Below are 19,665 nucleotides of genomic sequence, written 5' to 3' on the forward strand. Positions count from 1 at the left end.
GGCCCAAGATGGAACCTAGTCACTGTAATGGAAGTAGAGGAGGTCCAGTTGTAAAGGGTGTGTTATATTGTCAAGAATTTGGTAGAGGGTACCCTTCCTTTTTTAAGTGCAAGAGAAAGGGCACTTGGAATGGTGTCTCTTTGTCTCCAAAGTATTCTTTCTTCAAGTGCAAAGAAATTATTAGAATCTTTCTTACCTTCCTCTCTTAAGGATTGACTGCATGAGAGTGGTGTTCATGCAGCTTGGATGAGCACATAATATTGATCATATTACAATCTTTGCAGTCACCTTCATTCAGAAAAATAGCCCATAAAAAGGATGAGAAATCATCACCTCTGATTTTCAAGATTAGTTGGGCTAAATTTCTAAGCATGTTATGGATGGAAAGATTATGTTCCAAATGGTTTTTTTATTTTTATTTATAACTCGCAGAAACAGTGCACCCGGCATGAAGACTTGGTTGCACTGGCTCAGCCTGCCATATCTACGATCAGGGGCGGCTCAAGAGAAGTTGACGCCCTAGGCATATTTTATTGAAGGCCCATATTTCTTTATATATATATATATATATATATATATATATATATATATATATATATATATATATATATATATATTCATTCGAGGCCTTCAGCATGTGAAATATAAGAGTTATATTTTTTTTCATTTGAGGCCCTAGGCGATGGCCTCAAATATCAAAGAGTCCAACCGGCCCTGCCTACGATCGTCATAATGACAACGTAAAACTCTGAGGCTAGGACCCCACCCCCGGTGGCCTATGCTGGACTGCGAAGGAAACACCCATGGGAATGGAACCTTGACTTGACCACCCGTCAAGTACCCAAGGCCCCACCCCACTATGACAACCTCCCTTGGGGCCATGTTCCAAACAGTTGGCTGCTTTCTTTCTATTTGTACCTCTATACAATTAATGGCTCAAAACTAGGTCAGCTTATTCTAAGGTCTTGTGTTTGGGCCCACTGATGACAACTCCTGACCACAGAGGTTGCAATAGAATAACCAAAATTGAATATTAGCTGGTCTTGGTCAAGTGGACTAACCCATGGGGCCCAACCTGACCCAAGCCCTACCTAAACAGAACCTTTTTAAATAAGATTATATTATCTTATTAATAATATATTGATTAACATCCTACCATCATGATTATCATCATTCTTCTATAGAAAAAAAAAGCCATAGACGAGCAAGAGGAGTTGGACTTATTTCAGCTCCCAAAGTGGAGGCAGTTGAGTGGATCTATTCAAAGTGGTGGGGAAGAGATTATTTCTTTAATAATTTTTTAGGCAAAAGCGAAACTGAACTCTCTTTTGTGTGGTAGGGCACAAGGTGCTCTCTTTCCAGCTTCATGGTTCCACTCTTGAACCTTTGTGCTAGTGAATTAGCCTGTAATAACTCAATTGCATCTATCCTATTCATAATTAAAGCCATTGATTTGTTGTTGAATGAGATAGCCGGATGGTTAGGTGGCACAATCATAACCGAGGTGTTAGGGGTGGCAAATTCTGACACGACCCGCCAACCCGCCTCTTAGGTGGGTTCGGGTTGGGCTTAAGCCAACCCGTTTAATAAACGGGTCGACCCGCGTAACCCGTTTATTAAACAGGTCGGGTTCGGGTTGGGGGTATGCCAACCCGCCAACCCGGCTGACCCGTTTAATAAACGGGTTAGGCAGGTGGGTCAACCCGCCAACCCGTCTGCCAACCCGCCAACCCGACCCGCCAACCCGTCTGCCAACCCGCCAACCTGACTACCTGCCAACCCGATCCGTCAACCCGCCAACCTGACCCGCGAACCTGAAAACCCGTTTACCCGACCCAACCCATTTATTAAATGGGTTGGCGGGTTATGTGGGGTTACCCGTTTATTAAACGGGTCGGGTTCGTGTTTGCCACAGCCGACCCGTTTAATAAACGGATCGGGTTCGGGTTGAGGTATGCTGACATGCCAACCCGCCAACCCGACCCGATTGCCACCCCTACGAGGTGTCTTTCGGTGAATGTTACTGTTTTTTCATTGTTTTTCATGAATCTAACCTTACAGATGTGATCTACATGTTTCACTTAGTGGGAATCAGCTCTTGAATCGATGGAATATGACATGTAGGCAGGATTTTATAAGGCTTCAAAAATTGGCGGCCTACAATGTGATATTTTCTTGGGTCATAAAATTGTATTTTTTTATCCAAAAAACATTATCCAAAAGCAGGTTCCCACTATTTATAACATACCGAATCCACCCATGATGTCGGATTGGATCAAAACAACATGTGCATGAGAGATCTTGCGGCATTTGTAGGTAATTGTGCCATTACTAAAACATTACCTTATATATATATATATATATATATATATAGAGAGAGAGAGAGAGAGTTAACGTGTCTTCTTAACCATCCCATACTATCTTAAAAAACATAATTGCATGTGCTTTTTGCTTAATTTAAACTTAAAAATGTGATTTCTATGCTTTACTGAGTAGTAAACATGTATTAGTTAAAATATTTTCATGTTTACATGTGTTTTTAGTTCAACAAAAAATATGGTTTATAACACACAAAAGACTTGATTTAATAAAAATCAAGAATTCTTGTTAAATTGATTTGTTTTGAAGCATGATTCTTAATGAATAACTAATAATAAACATGCTTATAGGTTTGGATTATGCAAAAAAACACATTTTCTAAAGGAGCCTGGAATAGTTTGAAACCTACACTTTACTCTCTCTCTCTCTCTCTCTCTATATATATATATATATATATATAAGAAAAGCATGATCCCAGGCTTGATCCTTAGCAAACAAACCATGTTAAACACATCTATGCGGTTAGAGTGATTCAATATAACTTGCACCTATGAATTCTAGTTTTTTAGTTTTGTACCTTCATTATTTGCCAATATTTGCCACATATATATATATATATATATATATACACACATGAACCATAAGTCAATGCACCCACATCATACAGATGTAATGGATAAATAAATGGAGATATAGGACTTGCAGGTATGATACAAAGAGTCAAGTTTGATGCCAATGATATTGTGGCATCATGCATTTATTTATTTATTTTCATATCTGTTTGAGTATGCTCACGAGGGCTCTACTCATTTGGTAGAGTTAACTCATGAACATCACCAAGCCAAAGAGGCGTCATGAGTTTGAAACCTGTGGATGTGCATCCCTTGCCGTGAGGCCAAACCTGTGGATGAGCTCGCTAGTGAGTGAGGAGGACTTCTTCAATTATGTAAAAAAAAAAGGAAATGTTGATTAGATGAGAAAAGGCCACTCTTTATTTATTGTAGACACATGGAGTGGTGAAATACCCTATGACCTTAAATTTGACAGACATGTCATGGTTGGCTTCCTTAAGGCCCATTTGTTTGTCATGAAAGTGGGAAAATGCATTGATGGGCGTGCATTCTCGTGGGACTCACTGTGATCAAACAAACAAAGAACTCTCTTTCCGTGAGAAAAGAGAGCCCAAAATACATGGGATCCCCCTCTTTTCAGCGAAAAGGGTTCCTGTGAGGGGTGGTCCAACTCTCTTTCCATGAAAATGAAAGAGGGGAGGCACTATCTTCCATGACACGCAAATAGACCCTCAGGGTACGTTTGGAAGAGAGAGAAAACTCTCATAGGAAAAGAAAGTATTGCATATTAGAGTTTTTTATATAAAAAGTTCTCCAAAAAGAAAGTTTTTCACTTGTTTGTGTAGCATGAGAAAATCAGAGTGGAAAAATGTGAAAAAAATGAGAGAAAGGAGGAAGGTGGCGGTGGGTGGTGGTGGTAGTGGTGAGATATGGTAAGATGGATGGTGGAGAGTGTAAAAATAAATTCTCTTCGTAGAAAACATTCTTCCACCCCCATAAAAAAATATTTCCTTCCAAGAGAAAACTTATTTTTACACTCCCCACCACCCATCTCACCGCCACTACCCACCATCATCACCACCACCCACCACCATTACCACCACCCTCCTCTCTCTCTCTCTCATTTTTTCACATTTTTCTGCTCTGTTTTTCTCATGCTATACAAACAAGTGAAAAACTTTCTTTTGAAAAACTTCTCACATAAAAAACTCTCACAGGTAAAACTTTCTTTTCCTATGAGTTTTTCTCTCTTCTAAATGTGCCCTTAGTGTTGGCCTAGCTCATAAAAATATTTCCTTGTTTAGTGCCTTGGAAGCATCATAAAGTGTATAAAAACAAGATCTAATGTGGCTTAAATGGTGAGGACTTCGGGCAAAGAATGCAGTTTTCCAAGAATAGGATGCCTATTAGTAGCATATTTTCATCACTTTCATCAATTTGGATGTAAGGCCAAATCATAGAAATAGGAGTTTCAATGTTGCAAGTTCATTCAAATGCTATGCTTAGCTTAATGTGGCAAATTACAATATCAAGTTCATGAACCCTTTCATCCAAAAAAAAAAAGTTCATCAACTCAAATCCCTTCTGCTGCTAGTAAGCACTAGAGATTCTAGACTTAGTTAAGCTCCAATTTGATGCCCAATTGGGGTGCCCTTAGGGATGCCAATGGATTGGATTTTATCTTATATTCGACTGAATCTAATTCCATTTAGATGGATATGGTAAGCGAAAATCATATTTGATTATATTTGAATGCATATATGGTTTTGAATTTTTGCTACTGAATCCAATGAATATTTGGATTTGATGGATATTTGAACTTATTTACATGTAAAAATGTAACGGCCCTCCTTGACTCAAGGGATTTTTTTTAAACACAATAGGAGACTTTTTTGAACCAATTCAAAACTATCCTCAAACTCGTGCGTGTCACATAGTTAGAATCCAACCATAACAATTTGAATATCACAAAAATATTCATTTATTTCATAAATAACGTTCAAGAGTTTGCACAAAAAACACAAAAGAGATTGAAGGGTATAGCCCAGTCTAACACAACAGTTTTTGTGTGCCTCGACATCTGCCCACCTATTCTCGCTAGTATAAATTTGTTTTCTTCAAATATAACTATTGAAAAAATCTAAAATTTTAAGAGAATCTTCTACTCACATCGATGAAGATTTTGGTTCAAACCTTGCATTCATCCGACCATGGATGAGAGAGCTATGACTTCCTTAATGTAACATAAGAAATTTGTCCGAGACAATGAACCTATTTCGACAAACCTATGTTAGAAAAATCATAGCCTAACAATGTTGTGATGTTTAGATCTAACTTTTTTATGAATGTTAGTTAACATGACAGAGACTTTGAGATAAAAAATTTGTGTTCTAATTTACTTTAATGTGTGAATTAAAAACAGAACAAGTTGGCCAAGAAACTGTTCTGGCCAGGAACAAAAACTGCTTGTAATACAAAGTATTTAATTAAATTTTGGTAACCTATTTAGCTATAAATTTTGGTGTATTGTTTGTGGACATGTCATTCTTTGTTCTAAAAAATTGCCAAAAAATTATTGCATCCTCTAAGATGTCATGATCTACTGTCCAAGGGATGGACAAATTTGTTATGGATAGAAAAACATGTTTTAGTGTTTGAATTTTTAAAAGCTCATTTCTAACTATTTTTTACCACAGGTTTGTGCTTATGTTTATCTAAGACACGTGAGCATTCACTAAATTTTTTGAGAGTCAGATTTATTATTTTTGAATTTTGGCAGATTATTCATTTTGGAAAAAATTCTGCCTATGCAGTTTGAATTTTCAAAGTCATATATACTTGTTGGTTTGGGTATCAAAAGTGGGTCTTATAGTAAGGCAAAAGTTTAGAGATGAACCTTGTCTAAAATTTAATTGTTTATGCACTGAAAATGAACTTCGTATTGGTGAAATTGTACAGTGGACTTTATGCATGATTTGTATGTTGTTATGCATGTATGGTTTGTGGTTAAATTGCATAGCATGTATATTACCTGTGCATGATGCTTTAATGTATTACACAATATGATTATATGCAACATTATATGTGATATGCATCATGCTATGTTCAAATGTTATGCTTACGTTGTAAGTCTTGAAAAAATGCATGCACATTGGAAGGCTCAAAAAGTAGTGGTCGGTTGATGACCAATGTTTTGCCCTAAATAAAGATAACCATAATTTGTGAATTCTATGTCTACCCAGAAAATGGTGTATGTTACCAAATTCATTTGTGAATTTTGGGTCCACCTTGAATTGGGTATACGTTACCAATTTAATGAATTCTGGGTTCACCATGAAAAGGGTGTATGTTATTGAATTCATTTACGAATTTTGGGTCCACCTTTAAGAGGGCGTACGTTACCAAATTTGTTTGCAAACTCTAGGTTCACCTTAATAAGGGTGTATGTTGCCAGATTCATTTGCTATGTCTAGGTCTACCTCAAAAGGGTGTATGTTACCAAATTCGCTTGAGGATTTTGAAACTATCTAGAAGGGTATAGGTTATTAGATCCTTAAATTTTGGGGCTACTTTGGATGAGTATGTGTTACCAAAAATACTAGGTCTACCTGAGAAGGGTATACATTACTAGACATTTTGGGTCTATTGTGAAAGGGTACACGTTACCATAACACTTTAATATACTTTGTCTCTACTAAGTGAAACCAAAAGCCTTATACATGAATCAATTATTGTGTTGAACATGTGTTAAAAACATGCCCTAATATGAGAAACATGTATTAATTAAGGGTTATGTTTATGTTATGAAATATGTTCATGCATTGGATGTGTTACATGCTTTGAACTATTGCTTTGTGCATGAAATTGTTGTTCACTGAGTTATATCTTGATTGTCATAATTGAATGCCTGCCTGTTAGTATGGTTATTGTGCATACTTGATTTTATATGTAATTGTATTTAGATTGCAAATACACCATGAATAATTTAATGTTAAGCATGTGTATGTGTTAATTTGATATTCTATGCATGAATATTTTTATAATATTTGCATGCTTAAATTACAACATGATTATTATTTTAAATGCATGTTTTTAGTATTCTTAGTTCTGTATACAATTCATTGGTAGTTCTATCCTACTGAGGCTCAGTTCGAGTTTGACCCCTATACTAATACTACGCAGATGATGAGTAGACTAGCTTGAGCAATAGCGAGAAGATCCAAGGGAACCAATTGTTTGGGTCCTGAAATTGTCTGGAACTATTTAGACATCTAATTTTAAATGGGTTGTTCCAAATTGTATAAACTTTGATTTACAGTCATGTGGAATGATGATTTTTAATTCAATAAATTCATGCTATGGATTTGGTTGGGTTGTATACCCATAACCCACATGAGATTATCACCATACCCGAACCCTATAGAGTTTTGTTGGGGTCTGGTTCGGGTAAACCAGACTCGTTGACATCCCTAGTCACACTTTTTTTTGTTTTTCTAGATGCAAGTTGGAGGATACCCTCATTAAACCTACCCCTGAATTATAGCAATGCAATATAACCATCCAGTTGCATCATTCCATCCACCTTCTTGCAATGTTAGATGGCAAAAGTTACAAGCTAAACCTTTACATAAAGGTTGGGCTTGAACCACCCCTTTTCTTGGGTGCATGAGACATAGCATAACCATCCAATCCTTGCCATGTTTCAGTGTCAAATCAATCAATTTAGACCAACCGGTTTTTTGTGCTTCACTTGTCTAGTAAGAGCAACTAGCGCACGTCACCTTGTGTTGGGACGTTCCAGGTTCAAAACCAAATGATATAGTTGTATAATTGTTAGGGATGGACCTAACCCCAACTTGCCTTTCAAAAACAAAATCAGTCAATTTAGATTAGGCAACAAGGCTCCAACACGTAGCTGGTCAGTAAAGTGGCATTACTTTAACCAAGGGGAACTTTGAAGGAGGATCATGTACGATGTGATTTCACACTTTTAGTGTGGTGTTGCCTTAGAAGCATTCTGTAAGCCAAAACCATATTCAATTGCAATATGATATGGATATGATTTTGATTTTTTGCTATTGAATCCAACAAATATCTGCATTTAATGGATATTCAAATCCATTTACATGTAAAATAGTAGATCCATTATGAGCTTTTCACCATTTGAATCATAATCCAAATTTGAATTTGTTTAAGCAACATTCGTTTTGAATCCGAACTGTTTACATCCCTACATGTTGTGTAAGCAACCTTTTCTCCTCTAATTAAACTATTAGGACTGGACCTATGTACTAGGACAGGTTCATTTGGCTATCCCGATCTATAAGAACTGAGATGTAGATGAACTAGATTCTAGTTGCAACATTATAAACCGGATTCATAAGAACTGAGACGTAGATGGACTAGAAAAAGAAAAAAAAAAGAATAAAGAGACAAAAAAATAAAAAGATAATGATAACCATGTTCCAATGACCTAGGCGAGGACTGTACCAAAGTTTAAAGATAAGGATATTTTGATAATTCAATAGATTTGTCCAACCAACCTCGAGAAAGGAGCATAAGTTATGCATCCATCGTCTCATTTAGGTTGCCAATGTGGCTTCCAAGAAAGTGGGCAAAGATTGCAACGTCATCAAGATGGACGACTAAGTCATAAATATCCCTATAATTGAAGCAAAAAGGGAAAGAGTTCGGTCAACACCAACCTATAGATAGGGATGGGCATGGGGTCAATCAGGCTCGACTTTAGCTGTAATGCCCATAGATTTTTAACCTAAAATTGCATAAAAATTTAAACTTTTATTTTCTCAAACCATCAACAAAAAACTTTTTAACTTTGGTTTAAAAACCTCAGGCAGATTACAAATCATACAATGCGACAATACTAAATTTAAAGCGGATAACATTACTCATTTAAAATACTTTGATTCATACATATCTAAAATGAACAATAATGTTTTTCCAAAGCAAGTAAATATTATTTATCTAAAATTTTAGTTTCCATAAAAGAAAATTAATTAGCTCGTTGACGTTGCCGTAACATCTCCACATCCATACATCATTATTCACTTGAAAATATGTAGAAAGGGTAAGACTCATAAAAGCTTGGTCGGTCTACAACAGAACACATAGTGATTGTATAAAGCTAATATATATATTATTTTAATGATAACATAATCTAACCAATCATATATATATATATACACATCAATCGTGATACACATACATACACATGATATATTTCAATCATAATGCACTTATTTACAAAATGACTAAATAAGCGTAATGTGTCATTCACCAATATGCTAACATATTCATTCCAAACATAATCTCATATCATAATTTATAGTTTCTCAATTGGTTATCTCAACAAGCTCATATAATCATCATAACCATTATGCTTGACATGTTCATCCTCACAGAGATTTACTGTATCTTGAAAATAAGTTTTTCGTCAGGTTCAACCATTTAGAGCTCATATAAATTTCAAAAATTTGATGGGTATTACATGGGCTCATTTAGAGCTCGACCCGTTGGGCTAAAAGTGCGGTTCAACCAGAAGATGAGCTGACTTGTTTACTACCGGGCCTAGTCTTGGCCCAGTTCTTAACAGGCTAGGGTACGAAGAACAACTCATGGCTAGATTCATTGGCCCAAAGCTAACTCGACCGGCTTAAATCCATTTGTAAATAGTAACAAGTTATAAGTTTTGAACTTTTCATGTACCCAACTAATTATCTTTCTAGTGTTTATAAACTTAATATAAGTAAATAACTTGTTTAATTTTTATATTATTAAAATATTCATAAATAACTAAGGCCGTTCCACGTATACCGGGCCTGGTTTCGGCCCAGTACCTAACCCGTCCGGGCATAAAACCTTGGCTCAAACCTACAAAGTCTGCTCCGCTTAAAACCGGCCTCCTCTCTCGCTCTCACGAGTTCCTATTTTTTTGCTGTGAATTCTCTCTGCCATTTTTCTTCGTCTTCGTTTTCTTCTTTAAGAAAGAAGATGGCGGCGTCTCAGATGCCCATAACCGCGTCCGTTTCGGATTCGAGATCGCACAAGGTGGCGTCGCTTAGGGTAAATAATTTCTGATCGTCTTCTTTTCGGACGTTTTTTTTCTGTATTTTCTGGTTTTTGCGGGGCTCGGCATTCCTATTTTCGTTAGTAAACCGTGTTTTTTTGGCGATTTGGATGAGGTTGAGCTGATTTTCTTCAATATCCGTGGTTTTCTTGGTTTTTTTCTGATACCTTGCTTGTTTCTAAATGTCTTTCATTGATTCTCGTTTGGATTCCTTGAGGTCTAGCTAAAGTTCTTGTAATTCTTAGTTTTTTTATTTATTTCGGCAATTTTTTCGTGATTTATTGAGATATTTCTGCGTCTTGGCGCCTTTTATGAGGTTACGGAATGGTTTTTGGTGACTTTTTTCCTTTTCGTGCGATGATCCTGGGTCTTTTTTGGAGATTTGAATTTTAAAGATTTTTCTCCCGATTAGTGCTCGGACTCAGGGCCCTCGTTGTGGTTTCGAATGTTTTTTTTTTAGTATCTTCTATGTTTATCGCGATCGTGCAGAGTTCTGTTTGGAATTGCAAATTTTCGAGTTTTTCTCTAAAATTTCGGGGGTTTTCATCATTTTCCAAGTTTTCGCAAGGACACTTGTGTGTTTACATTTCCTTTACCGATTACTTGCTTTCGTTTTAAGAGTTTTCATCGTCCGACCTATTAATATGTGCTATATGCTTGCTTTTCATGTGTTTTGTGCTTGTTCGTGTGATTATTTTATGTAGTTTGTGTATTTAAGCTATCGTTTCCGATTGAATTTATGTTGTACTTTTGAGGCTTTACAACATTGATAATCTGTTTTGTCCTTCACGGGTTGTGATTATAGTTTTTGTGTATCCACATGATCTTTTGAGCTTATTTTGGCGTTTTATGATATCTTGTTATTTATTTTTCTATTTGTATGATGTTTTTACTCCTGTTGTTTTGATTTTGTGAGATAGTTTTGTATTTTCCTCTGGTTTTCTTTTGGTGAGATGATTTTCTGTTGCCCTGTTGCTTTGTCTTTGTGAGATGATTTTCTGTTTTCCTGTTGTTTTGATTTTGTGAGATAATCCTTTCTTCCCCCTAATTTGTTCGTCCCAGTCAATGTTCATTGTTTTTCTTTTCTCAGTTGTATAAATGTTAGTTTTAAGGTGAGACAGTTCAGCATTCTTGACTCTAGTCCTTCACCCAGATCTTAGGGATGTTGCTTGTGCTTATATTCAAATATTTCTCAACTGAACTTGAGTTGAATAAGAGAAATAATTGTTCGGAACATGTGATTAAGATGCAACATATCCACATCTATCTGCAAGCTTAAGGGTCCGTTTGTTTGCCCCGGAAAGTGGAGTCTTTCTGCAGAAAAGCATTGACGGCGTGCATTTCTGCGGGCCCCACCGTGACCAAACAAACTGCAGACTCTTTTCCTCACGGCAAAGGACCCCAAAACACACGGGCCCCCACTTTCAGTGGAAAGGGTTCCAGTCCGGGGTTGTGGGGTGGTGGTGGTGGTGGTGGTGTGTGTGTGTGTGTGTGGCCCGACTCCATTTCCATGGAAAGGAAAGGGCAGAAGAGGGTGCCGTGACACTCAAACAAACCCTAAGTGTGTTATAACATGATCTTGGCACCATGGAGCTGCAGCACTTTGGAACTGACTGTTTGGTACCACAGTGGCTTATTCTTAATTTCACCTTTCTGAATTTACTTCTAACAGGTGCTTTAATTTTGTTGTTTGACAGAGGTCTTGCTTTGAGAAGCTCAAGCTGCATCAGGGGAGGCTCCATGATAACTTCTTGGCCTACTTTTATCATTTTGGAAATGTTTATTCGATACAGTAAGTGCATCTTGTCATCTGTGTATCAGCAAGATGGAGTGACTCTTTCTGAAGATGTTCACAGCAATTAGCTTAATCTACTGGAAAATTTTGATTTCTTATGCTGATTTGCATTCTTAGGTTGTGTTTGGGGATATACCTTTTTTTTCTTTTTTTGAACATTCAAATCTTGCACATGCGTCCATATGCTCAATGTAGTTTCATTGGAGGCAGTGCTTATAGTGGTCTGACTTAAGTATCATGATGATGAAAGTATACTTATTGTCTATTGGACTATACATCTTGTATTGTGTAGGGTCCAGCATTCTAAGAGTTTGCAACCTGTAAGAGCTACAGCCTCTGAGATGCCTCCAAAAGCTCATAGTAAGCTAGCCAACAAGTTTTTTTGTCCGTCACACTTATTAATAGAAGCAAGGGTGGATTAAACTGTTATTTTGTTCGTTTATTTGTAGGGTCTGCAAAAGCTGGAAATGTAAGGATTGGAATTAATGGTAGGCAACTTGTGTCATGGGCTCTCAGTCGTTTGCCAGTTTCACATTTTCATTCAATTTGAGTTTCTTGCTTTTTGGGTTTTTAAAGGTTTAATTTAGCAGTGTTCTGGTAATCTTCATTATTATACCTAAAGTGAAAGATGTGTTTTCTCTCCCATTAACTGAATTAAAATCACTTTCTCTTGATTCTACCACTTTTGTAGGATTTTTTGCTGAAATCATGTCGCAATTTTTTTCTCATAACAGATACATGTGGTCAAAATATAAGTGTGTTTTTGACATTTATTAATTTATCTTGTTTATTAAAGAGATTCAAGCTTAAAGTATGAGTGGCAAAAGAAACATTGAAGGTGAGTTAAATCTGTGAATATTTTAATGTGTGGATCCATATGTGCCCTCAATCTTGCACATAACTTTATGGATTCTAGAGCACAATGCCATTTGTGCACTGACAGCCATTATAGTCATGATGATTTCTTGTGTTGGAAGTTACATTGTGATTTCAAAAAGATATTTAGCTGGAAAATTTTAGAGGTGGAGCTTTAGAGGAAAAATATTGGTGAGAAGCAAGGAGACAATCAAGTAAATTTTGGGTCACCCTTGATGAGATTCAAAAACACCTTGCCCTATACTTGCGAACAATCAAATATCAAAGGATATTGATGCATTTGGAAGTTGATACATTGCCGCTTCTACCAACTTCAAGAACTGATTTACATGTTGAAAATATGTGTACCTGCATCAAAGACATTCGTATGTTGAGGAATTGGTATCTTATCATCTTAGCGGTTGTATTAAACTTATGTTTGAGGGATTGCAAAATGAAACAACGAACAAGGAGGAAAAAACCCAGCATAAAAAAGCAGTCCAAGGTGGTGGAGATGGGTTATAATTGTATAGATGTTTACAAATGAAATCAAGTGCGTCTTTGTCTAGTCTTGGACACTTAAATTTCATGACCTAAGTAAGCAAATTAGCCTAATCAACTCTCTCACTAATACTGTGAGCATACATGTACAACTATGCTGATACAACAAATACAACAATATACTGGTGCACACTTATGAAGAGATAATACACCTTAGAGTTCAGGTATTTTCTGAACACTCCTGATACCGGTGCATTTAGTTGTCAAAAGTGTGCAATCACATTGCACTTGATCCTCCATAACCGGCCAAGTTCTCCGTCTCATACAAATCATGTAGGCATGAGGCTCATGGCTTTCTTACTCTTCGTTTATATTTTCCCCCATAGGGAACTACTGAACTAGGGTTTCGTTGTGCTCTGCCAAACACACACACACACACACACAGAGAGAGAGAGAGAGAGAGAGAGCAATGGCATTCAAAACCCTAATTTTCCGGTTGAAAACCCTTATTCCGGGCGCCCTCTGCTGTCCTACGAGTCCTCTGGTTTCATCCAACCCCGAAACCATCACCCTCCGATTCAGGAGGACCAAGAAAGACGGAAGAATCAGAAGGGTGGTCATCTGCTCTTCTGTTTCTCTCTATTCAGACTTGGCCATCTCAGGTAACCCTGATGGTCTTCCAATGATCCCTTTTTTATCCGTTTCTATCGATCAAAAATTTGGATTTTCATGCACCATCTTCGACAAAACCCATGCTCTATGAATTCTGATAGCAAATCATCATCTTTTTGTATTGTTTATCACGAACAGTATTGTAATAGTTAGTACTTGTCTTGTGATTTTTAGTATCATTAGCATTGATATCATCTCCTTGTTGTACTCTCTACTCAGAGAAAAGGCCCTGGAAGACTTCAGATGCTAGGTTGGTGCTTGAAGATGGCTCTGTCTGGAGGGCCAAGTCCTTTGGCGCAGCGGGGACACAAGTTGGTGAAGTGGTGTTCAATACATCCTTAACAGGGTAAGGAAGACTTCCCTTCTTTGTTCGGCGTGATTCACGCTCGTGCAGTTGATGATCCTATTAAAGCTGTACTCAACATGGTTATTTTTCAGTTCTCTGTCTGATTGAGGAATTTATGCATCTGAAACACATTGCCCCTTTATTGGCATTATGTGAAAATGTGTATGTAGGTACCAGGAAATTCTAACGGACCCAAGTTATGCTGGTCAGTTTGTCTTGATGACTAACCCTCACATTGGCAACACTGGTGTTAACATATGTAGGTTGCCAGTTTTCTCAGTTCCTTGAAATTTTGGCATTTTCTGAGCTTTTGACAGAAGAATAACAGATTATTTTATTTTTCTGAACAGTTGATGAAGAATCCAGAGAGTGCTTTCTTGCTGGTTTAGTAATCAGAAGCCTCAGTATTTGGTATGATGTGCTTTCATCGACTTTCGTCGAATTCTTCTTTTATCTCTTTCTTTGTTTACTTGATTATAGCCAGTTGTTTTGCAGTACCTCAAACTGGCGATGTACAGAATCGATTGAGGAATATCTTGTCAGAAAGAATATCATGGGCATATGTGAGTTATATATGGTTCCTTGTGCTTAGAATCCTTTCTTTTGTTCTGTAAGATGCGTTTCATCTCTTTATTGAACAATCATGATCATTGTATTACAACCTTTGGAGGCTCAGAACATTACGTTTGTCTTGTGCCAAGTAAGAGTGTGTAAGTTGATCCTGTAATGAAATGGTGGTCTTCAACAAATGCACAAATAACTCACAAACAAGTGTCTATTGGAGACACTACAAGCATGACCCTTGAAAGGGTATAAAAGGAAGAACACTTGAAAAATAAATAATACTAAAAGTAAGAGTGTGTAAGTTGATCCTGTAATGAAATGGTGGTCTTCAACAAATGCACAAATAACTCACAAACAAGTGTCTATTGGAGACACTACAAGCATGACCCTTGAAAGGGTATAAAAGGAAGAACACTTGAAAAATAAATAATACTTTATTCATGAACAAAATGCTTAAGAAGCATAGTGATTTACATTGAAGGGGTTCACCCCTATATATACAAAAAAGGGGGAGAGAGAAGAGAGCTCATTTTGAGCTCTCCAAAAGAGACGTTGGATTCCAACGTCTCTTAATATAGCTGTGCATTTATTATTATTGCTGTTGGACTATAGTCCAACAGCATTTATTATAGCAGTCCAACAGCTATTTGCACAGTCAAGTTCCAACAGGAACTTGACTGGATCAAATATCTAGTTTCTATTGAACTAGATGCTAAAAAAGAAAATAAAGAAAAATAAAAAAAGAAAATAATAAAAGAAAATATAATAATATTAAATAATATATATATATATATATTACAGTTTACATTTTAACAGATCCTCGAGCAGCTTTTGCTTGTGGGGTTTGGTGAGTCATCCAAGCTATGTAGAGAAGGTGTTGTGCCAAGTAAGAGTGTAAGTTGAGCCTCAGGCAGCTTTTGCTTGAGGTTTGATGAGTAGCCACGCGTTAAAGCAGTTTTGGTAGCTTATGCGTTTTCTCTAAGTTGTGCAAGACGGTGTGGCCTGATGAGTAGGCTGAACCATTTCTAGCTCCTCAGCAACTGAACTTGGTTAATTTGACTTTCTAGTTGAGCCTCCTCTCTTACTTTTGATGTTTTGAAGCATATAATCTCTGAAATTTGTCCTACTTTTTTTTTAATATTATTCTGACCATGATAACTTTGTTTAATTGCTTTCTTGGTGGCAAATAGATGATGTGGATACTCGTGCAATCACACGCAGACTCAGACAAGATGGAAGTCTTAAAGGAGTGATCAGTACAGAAGAATCTAAAACAGATAAAGAGCTATTGGAGATGACTCATAAATGGAATATTGTTGGTAAGGTTTCAACTCCTATTGAAATGGTACAATACCGTGAATTATTTATTGGATTCAAACTCCTATTGAAATGATACAATACCGTGAATTATTTATTGGATTCAAACTCCTATTGAAATAATATAATACGTGAATTATTTGCCGGATTCACAGAGCTATATTGATTGACGTTTCTTTTCTTTCTTATGTCATTGCCCTTACCTCCATACTGTGCTTTTACATTTGAACAACTACTTGTACTGAATTTATATATAGCTATATTCTCTGAACATGGTTGGATACATACAATTATTTTTCCCATCTCTAACTAAGACTGACTGGCTGGAAAATTGCATGTCTCGTAGTATTTAGGGAAAGTTCAATTTTCAACAAGTTTGGTTAACATTTTGATTGAGACCTTGCTTGCTTCGTCTTTGCCCTTTCCTATTTTATCCTCTCTTTCTTAGGACTTTGATTGTGGAGTTTCTTGTTTTTTGTGTGGATTTTCAAAAACCTTATCCAAGTCCTATTATTTGGATCTTCGGATCTCCCCACCCGTACCAAGTACATAAGTCCGATTTATTGGTGGTGGACCAAGGAAGTCGGATCTCCACTCACTCGTACTGCAGACATAAGTCTGGGTATATCCGTGGTGGTCCCGAAAGGGCACCCTAACCCAATAGAACCCAAGAAGTAACCTCATATCCGTGGGGCTCATAGAGGAGACCTAGGAAACTTATTTTTCAAAATCCAATCTTGTGTGCAAGGTGCATTTGTTTGGACTTTTGTTTGTGTTAGAAGCCCGAACTGATGGTTAAGGATTCAAAAACAGATTCCCAAACGGATCCACCTAAGAACTCTAGCCATCAAAATTCGGATTTAAATCCGAGCAATTCGGATGAAAAATCCAAAGGGACCAGTAAACTGAGTCAATCAAGATCCGTCACTAGATTACAAACTGCTGCCATGGTAAAAAAGATTCATGATCTGGTGAATGATCCAAACTGTCAATCGACTTGCAAGCGGGGATCCCACATCACCTTCAACCAAATCCGAATCCATTTCAAAACCTATACGTGTCAAAACCCCATCGGATCCGTATATTCACAAAAGAACATGCATTAGGTTGTGCTGAATTTGATTTTCCGTAGTTTGTGTCTTGGCTAGTTCTTCTCCCAGTTGTACGTGGTCCAGGCCTGGAACCAGATTTTATTAATTTGAAATAATGCGTCAATAGCATGGGGTTTTTCAGATGCCCTGTTTACTTTATTTTTCAGGCAGTATATGAATTTACCTGTTATTGCCATTATTATTACATGAACATTTCTAGATCCATTTGTTTTCCTTGCTTCTTGAAGCTGTTTCAAGCGGGGTGTCAGTAGAGACACACTCAATCTGATATGATGGAATGGACTTGGACCGGCTCTAGTAAAAGTTTTGTTAGGTGCTTGCATCCTTGCTTATCACTTAATTCTTTAGGCACTTTCAGATTGTCATATTCTACATCAAAAGCATCCTAAGATGCTTTAAGCACAGCTTATCATTTGGATCATTTAGGTGTTTGCATCCCCATTATAAACACTCTAAAATGCTCATATGTGAATTTCTAGAGAGGTGCTCTTCTAAGACGGATGCTTATGTTTTAATTACAAAATAATGGATAAGATGTAGCTATGCATACTTTATTTTTGTTGGCTCGAAGCAAAGGAATGGGCAAAGCTTTATATCCTATCTTTTGGCTTCTTTATGTGATTTTTTAAAATAAAAGTAGCATATATTATGCAGGTATGGATTTGATAACTGGAGTCACTTGTGATGTTCCATATGAATGGGTTGAGAAGACAGATGCAGCTTGGGAGTTCAACAATGATGGGAGCTGTTCAGAGAAATTTCATGTTAGTACTATAACACTATAACTTTGTATTTATTGTACTTGGAACTAGGTCTGCAGTGGGTTACTGACATTTCTTGCCCTTGTCCTTTGTCATTTATTTACCATGGAAGGTTGTTGCCTATGATTTTGGGATCAAATATAACATTTTGAGGCGCCTGGCATCATGTGGGTGTAAAATCACGGTAGTCCCTTCAAAATGGCCTGCTACAGAGACACTTAAAATGAAGCCAGATGGGGTTCTCTTTAGCAATGGTCCAGGTGATCCATCAGCTGTTCCTTATGCTGTTGAAACAGTAAAAGAGATCATTGGCAAGGTTCCTGTGTTTGGCATATGCATGGGTCACCAGTTGCTCGGCCAGGCTCTCGGTGGTAAAACATTTAAAATGAAATTTGGTCATCATGGGGGAAATCATCCTGTTCGTAACCTTCAAAGTGGGAGGGTTGATATCAGTGCTCAGGTACTAAATTATCTGAATTGCATTGCTCAAAGCTCTTCCAATAAATTATAGTTTTGTACATTGTGACATCAAATCCCCACTTGTTGCTTGTTGAGCACTTGCTTTACTCAATTGCAGCTTTTCAACAAATTATGATTTAGTATATTATCAAATCAAATCCCTGGTAGTCTACTTGCTGTTGGCTTTTGTTCTTTTGGGAAGTTGCGTGCACACCTTTTAGATTGTATTGCTCCACTAAAGTGTGATGTAGCATCCCTCTCATGTGTGTGTGTGTGTGTGACCTGTACTGAGTTAGTTTTTCACTGCACTAATGACTTACTACATCTCTGGCAGAACCACAACTATGCGGTTGATCCTGAATCTCTTCCTGAAGGTGTGGAAGTGACACACATCAATTTGAATGATGGAAGCTGCGCTGGACTTTCTTTCCCCTCATTGAAAATTATGTCCCTTCAGTATCATCCGGAGGCATCACCTGGCCCCCATGATTCAGATCCCAGTAAGTTCTCTTCATTGCTTATTTACTGTCAGAGATACTCCAACGTCCCCATGTTGTGTCCACTTAATACTATTTTTAATAGAAAATTGCACAAAATGGCTTGCCCCACGTCCCTTTAGCAGTGTGCTTGTGACATGGCAAGTTATGTAGTTCAATATATAATATTCGGTTGACATTTTAAAGAATCCTGCTTTCTTTTTTTATGCAGCTTTCAGGGGATTCATAGAGTTGATGAAACGAAACAAATCTGCGGTATAAGGCGTTCCAGGCATCAGTGGCTATTTATTGTTGCATATTGTCCCTGTGTGAAGGAATCTTTGATGATTGATATGGGGAAGTATGTAAACATTATGTTAACGTGATGTTCTGCTAGGTCGAAGCGGCCAATGACCACATCTGCCTTTTATGAGTTATCTAGATAACAGGCGGTTATGTAAACATTATGTTAACGTGATGTACTGCTGCGTTGAAGCGGCTGATGATCGCTATCCGCCTTTTATTAATTAGCAAGATAAGAGGAAGTTGATTAAAATTGATCAACAGATCTGGCTGTTTCATCCTTCCCGCATAAGTAGCAGCATTGCTATGAGGTGAGCGACATAACGTTGGGCTGTCTGTAAGCCTTTGCATTGCCTTCAACTTTTTGCAGTAAGAATTGTGCTGCAGAGGCTACTGGTAGATAGGATGTGTCGAGTTAAATTTGCTTGTAGTGTACCTTGGTGTTTATGTACTGCTGCTCTTCTCTCTATGTTGCTAAGAGAGCAACTATGAGGGAGAAGGGAAAAAAAAAGTGACATTAATAAAA

At 37.2% G+C, this 19,665-nt stretch overlaps 1 protein-coding gene across 2 annotated transcripts; it reads left to right on the plus strand.

Moving 5' to 3' along the window:
* Positions 1 to 9,799: 9,799 nt before the first annotated feature.
* On the plus strand, positions 9,800 to 19,408 carry LOC149814470 (carbamoyl phosphate synthase small chain, chloroplastic-like). Of its 2 annotated transcripts, none has more exons than XM_089988833.1 (13): positions 9,800 to 9,974; positions 11,676 to 11,770; positions 12,066 to 12,133; positions 12,223 to 12,261; positions 14,021 to 14,147; positions 14,318 to 14,406; positions 14,498 to 14,558; positions 14,628 to 14,710; positions 15,902 to 16,030; positions 17,795 to 17,904; positions 18,014 to 18,361; positions 18,695 to 18,860; positions 19,069 to 19,408. In XM_089988833.1, the coding sequence occupies exons 1-13, from the start codon at positions 9,903 to 9,905 to the stop codon at positions 19,116 to 19,118; spliced, it is 1,437 nt and encodes a 478-aa protein (XP_089844959.1). In that variant the 5' UTR covers positions 9,800 to 9,902; the 3' UTR covers positions 19,119 to 19,408. The 2 variants fall into 2 exon arrangements, with proteins under 2 accessions (XP_089844959.1, XP_089844960.1); XM_089988834.1 differs by having other exon boundaries at positions 14,643 to 14,710.
* Positions 19,409 to 19,665: the final 257 nt, after the last annotated feature.

Source organism: Nuphar pumila, chromosome 15 (assembly GCF_984573655.1).
Source record: "Nuphar pumila chromosome 15, dmNupPumi1.hap1.1, whole genome shotgun sequence".
NCBI lineage: Eukaryota > Viridiplantae > Streptophyta > Magnoliopsida > Nymphaeales > Nymphaeaceae > Nuphar > Nuphar pumila.

Coding starts and splice junctions, on each gene's coding strand:
- LOC149814470 (XM_089988833.1), top strand. CDS start 9,903: ATGGCGGCGTCTCAGATGCCCATAACCGCGTCCGTTTCGGATTCGAGA. Junction 14,559..14,627: donor ATCAGAAGCCTCAGTATTTG/GTATGATGTGCT, acceptor ACTTGATTATAG/CCAGTTGTTTTGCAGTACCT. Junction 18,861..19,068: donor CCCCCATGATTCAGATCCCA/GTAAGTTCTCTT, acceptor TTTTTTATGCAG/CTTTCAGGGGATTCATAGAG.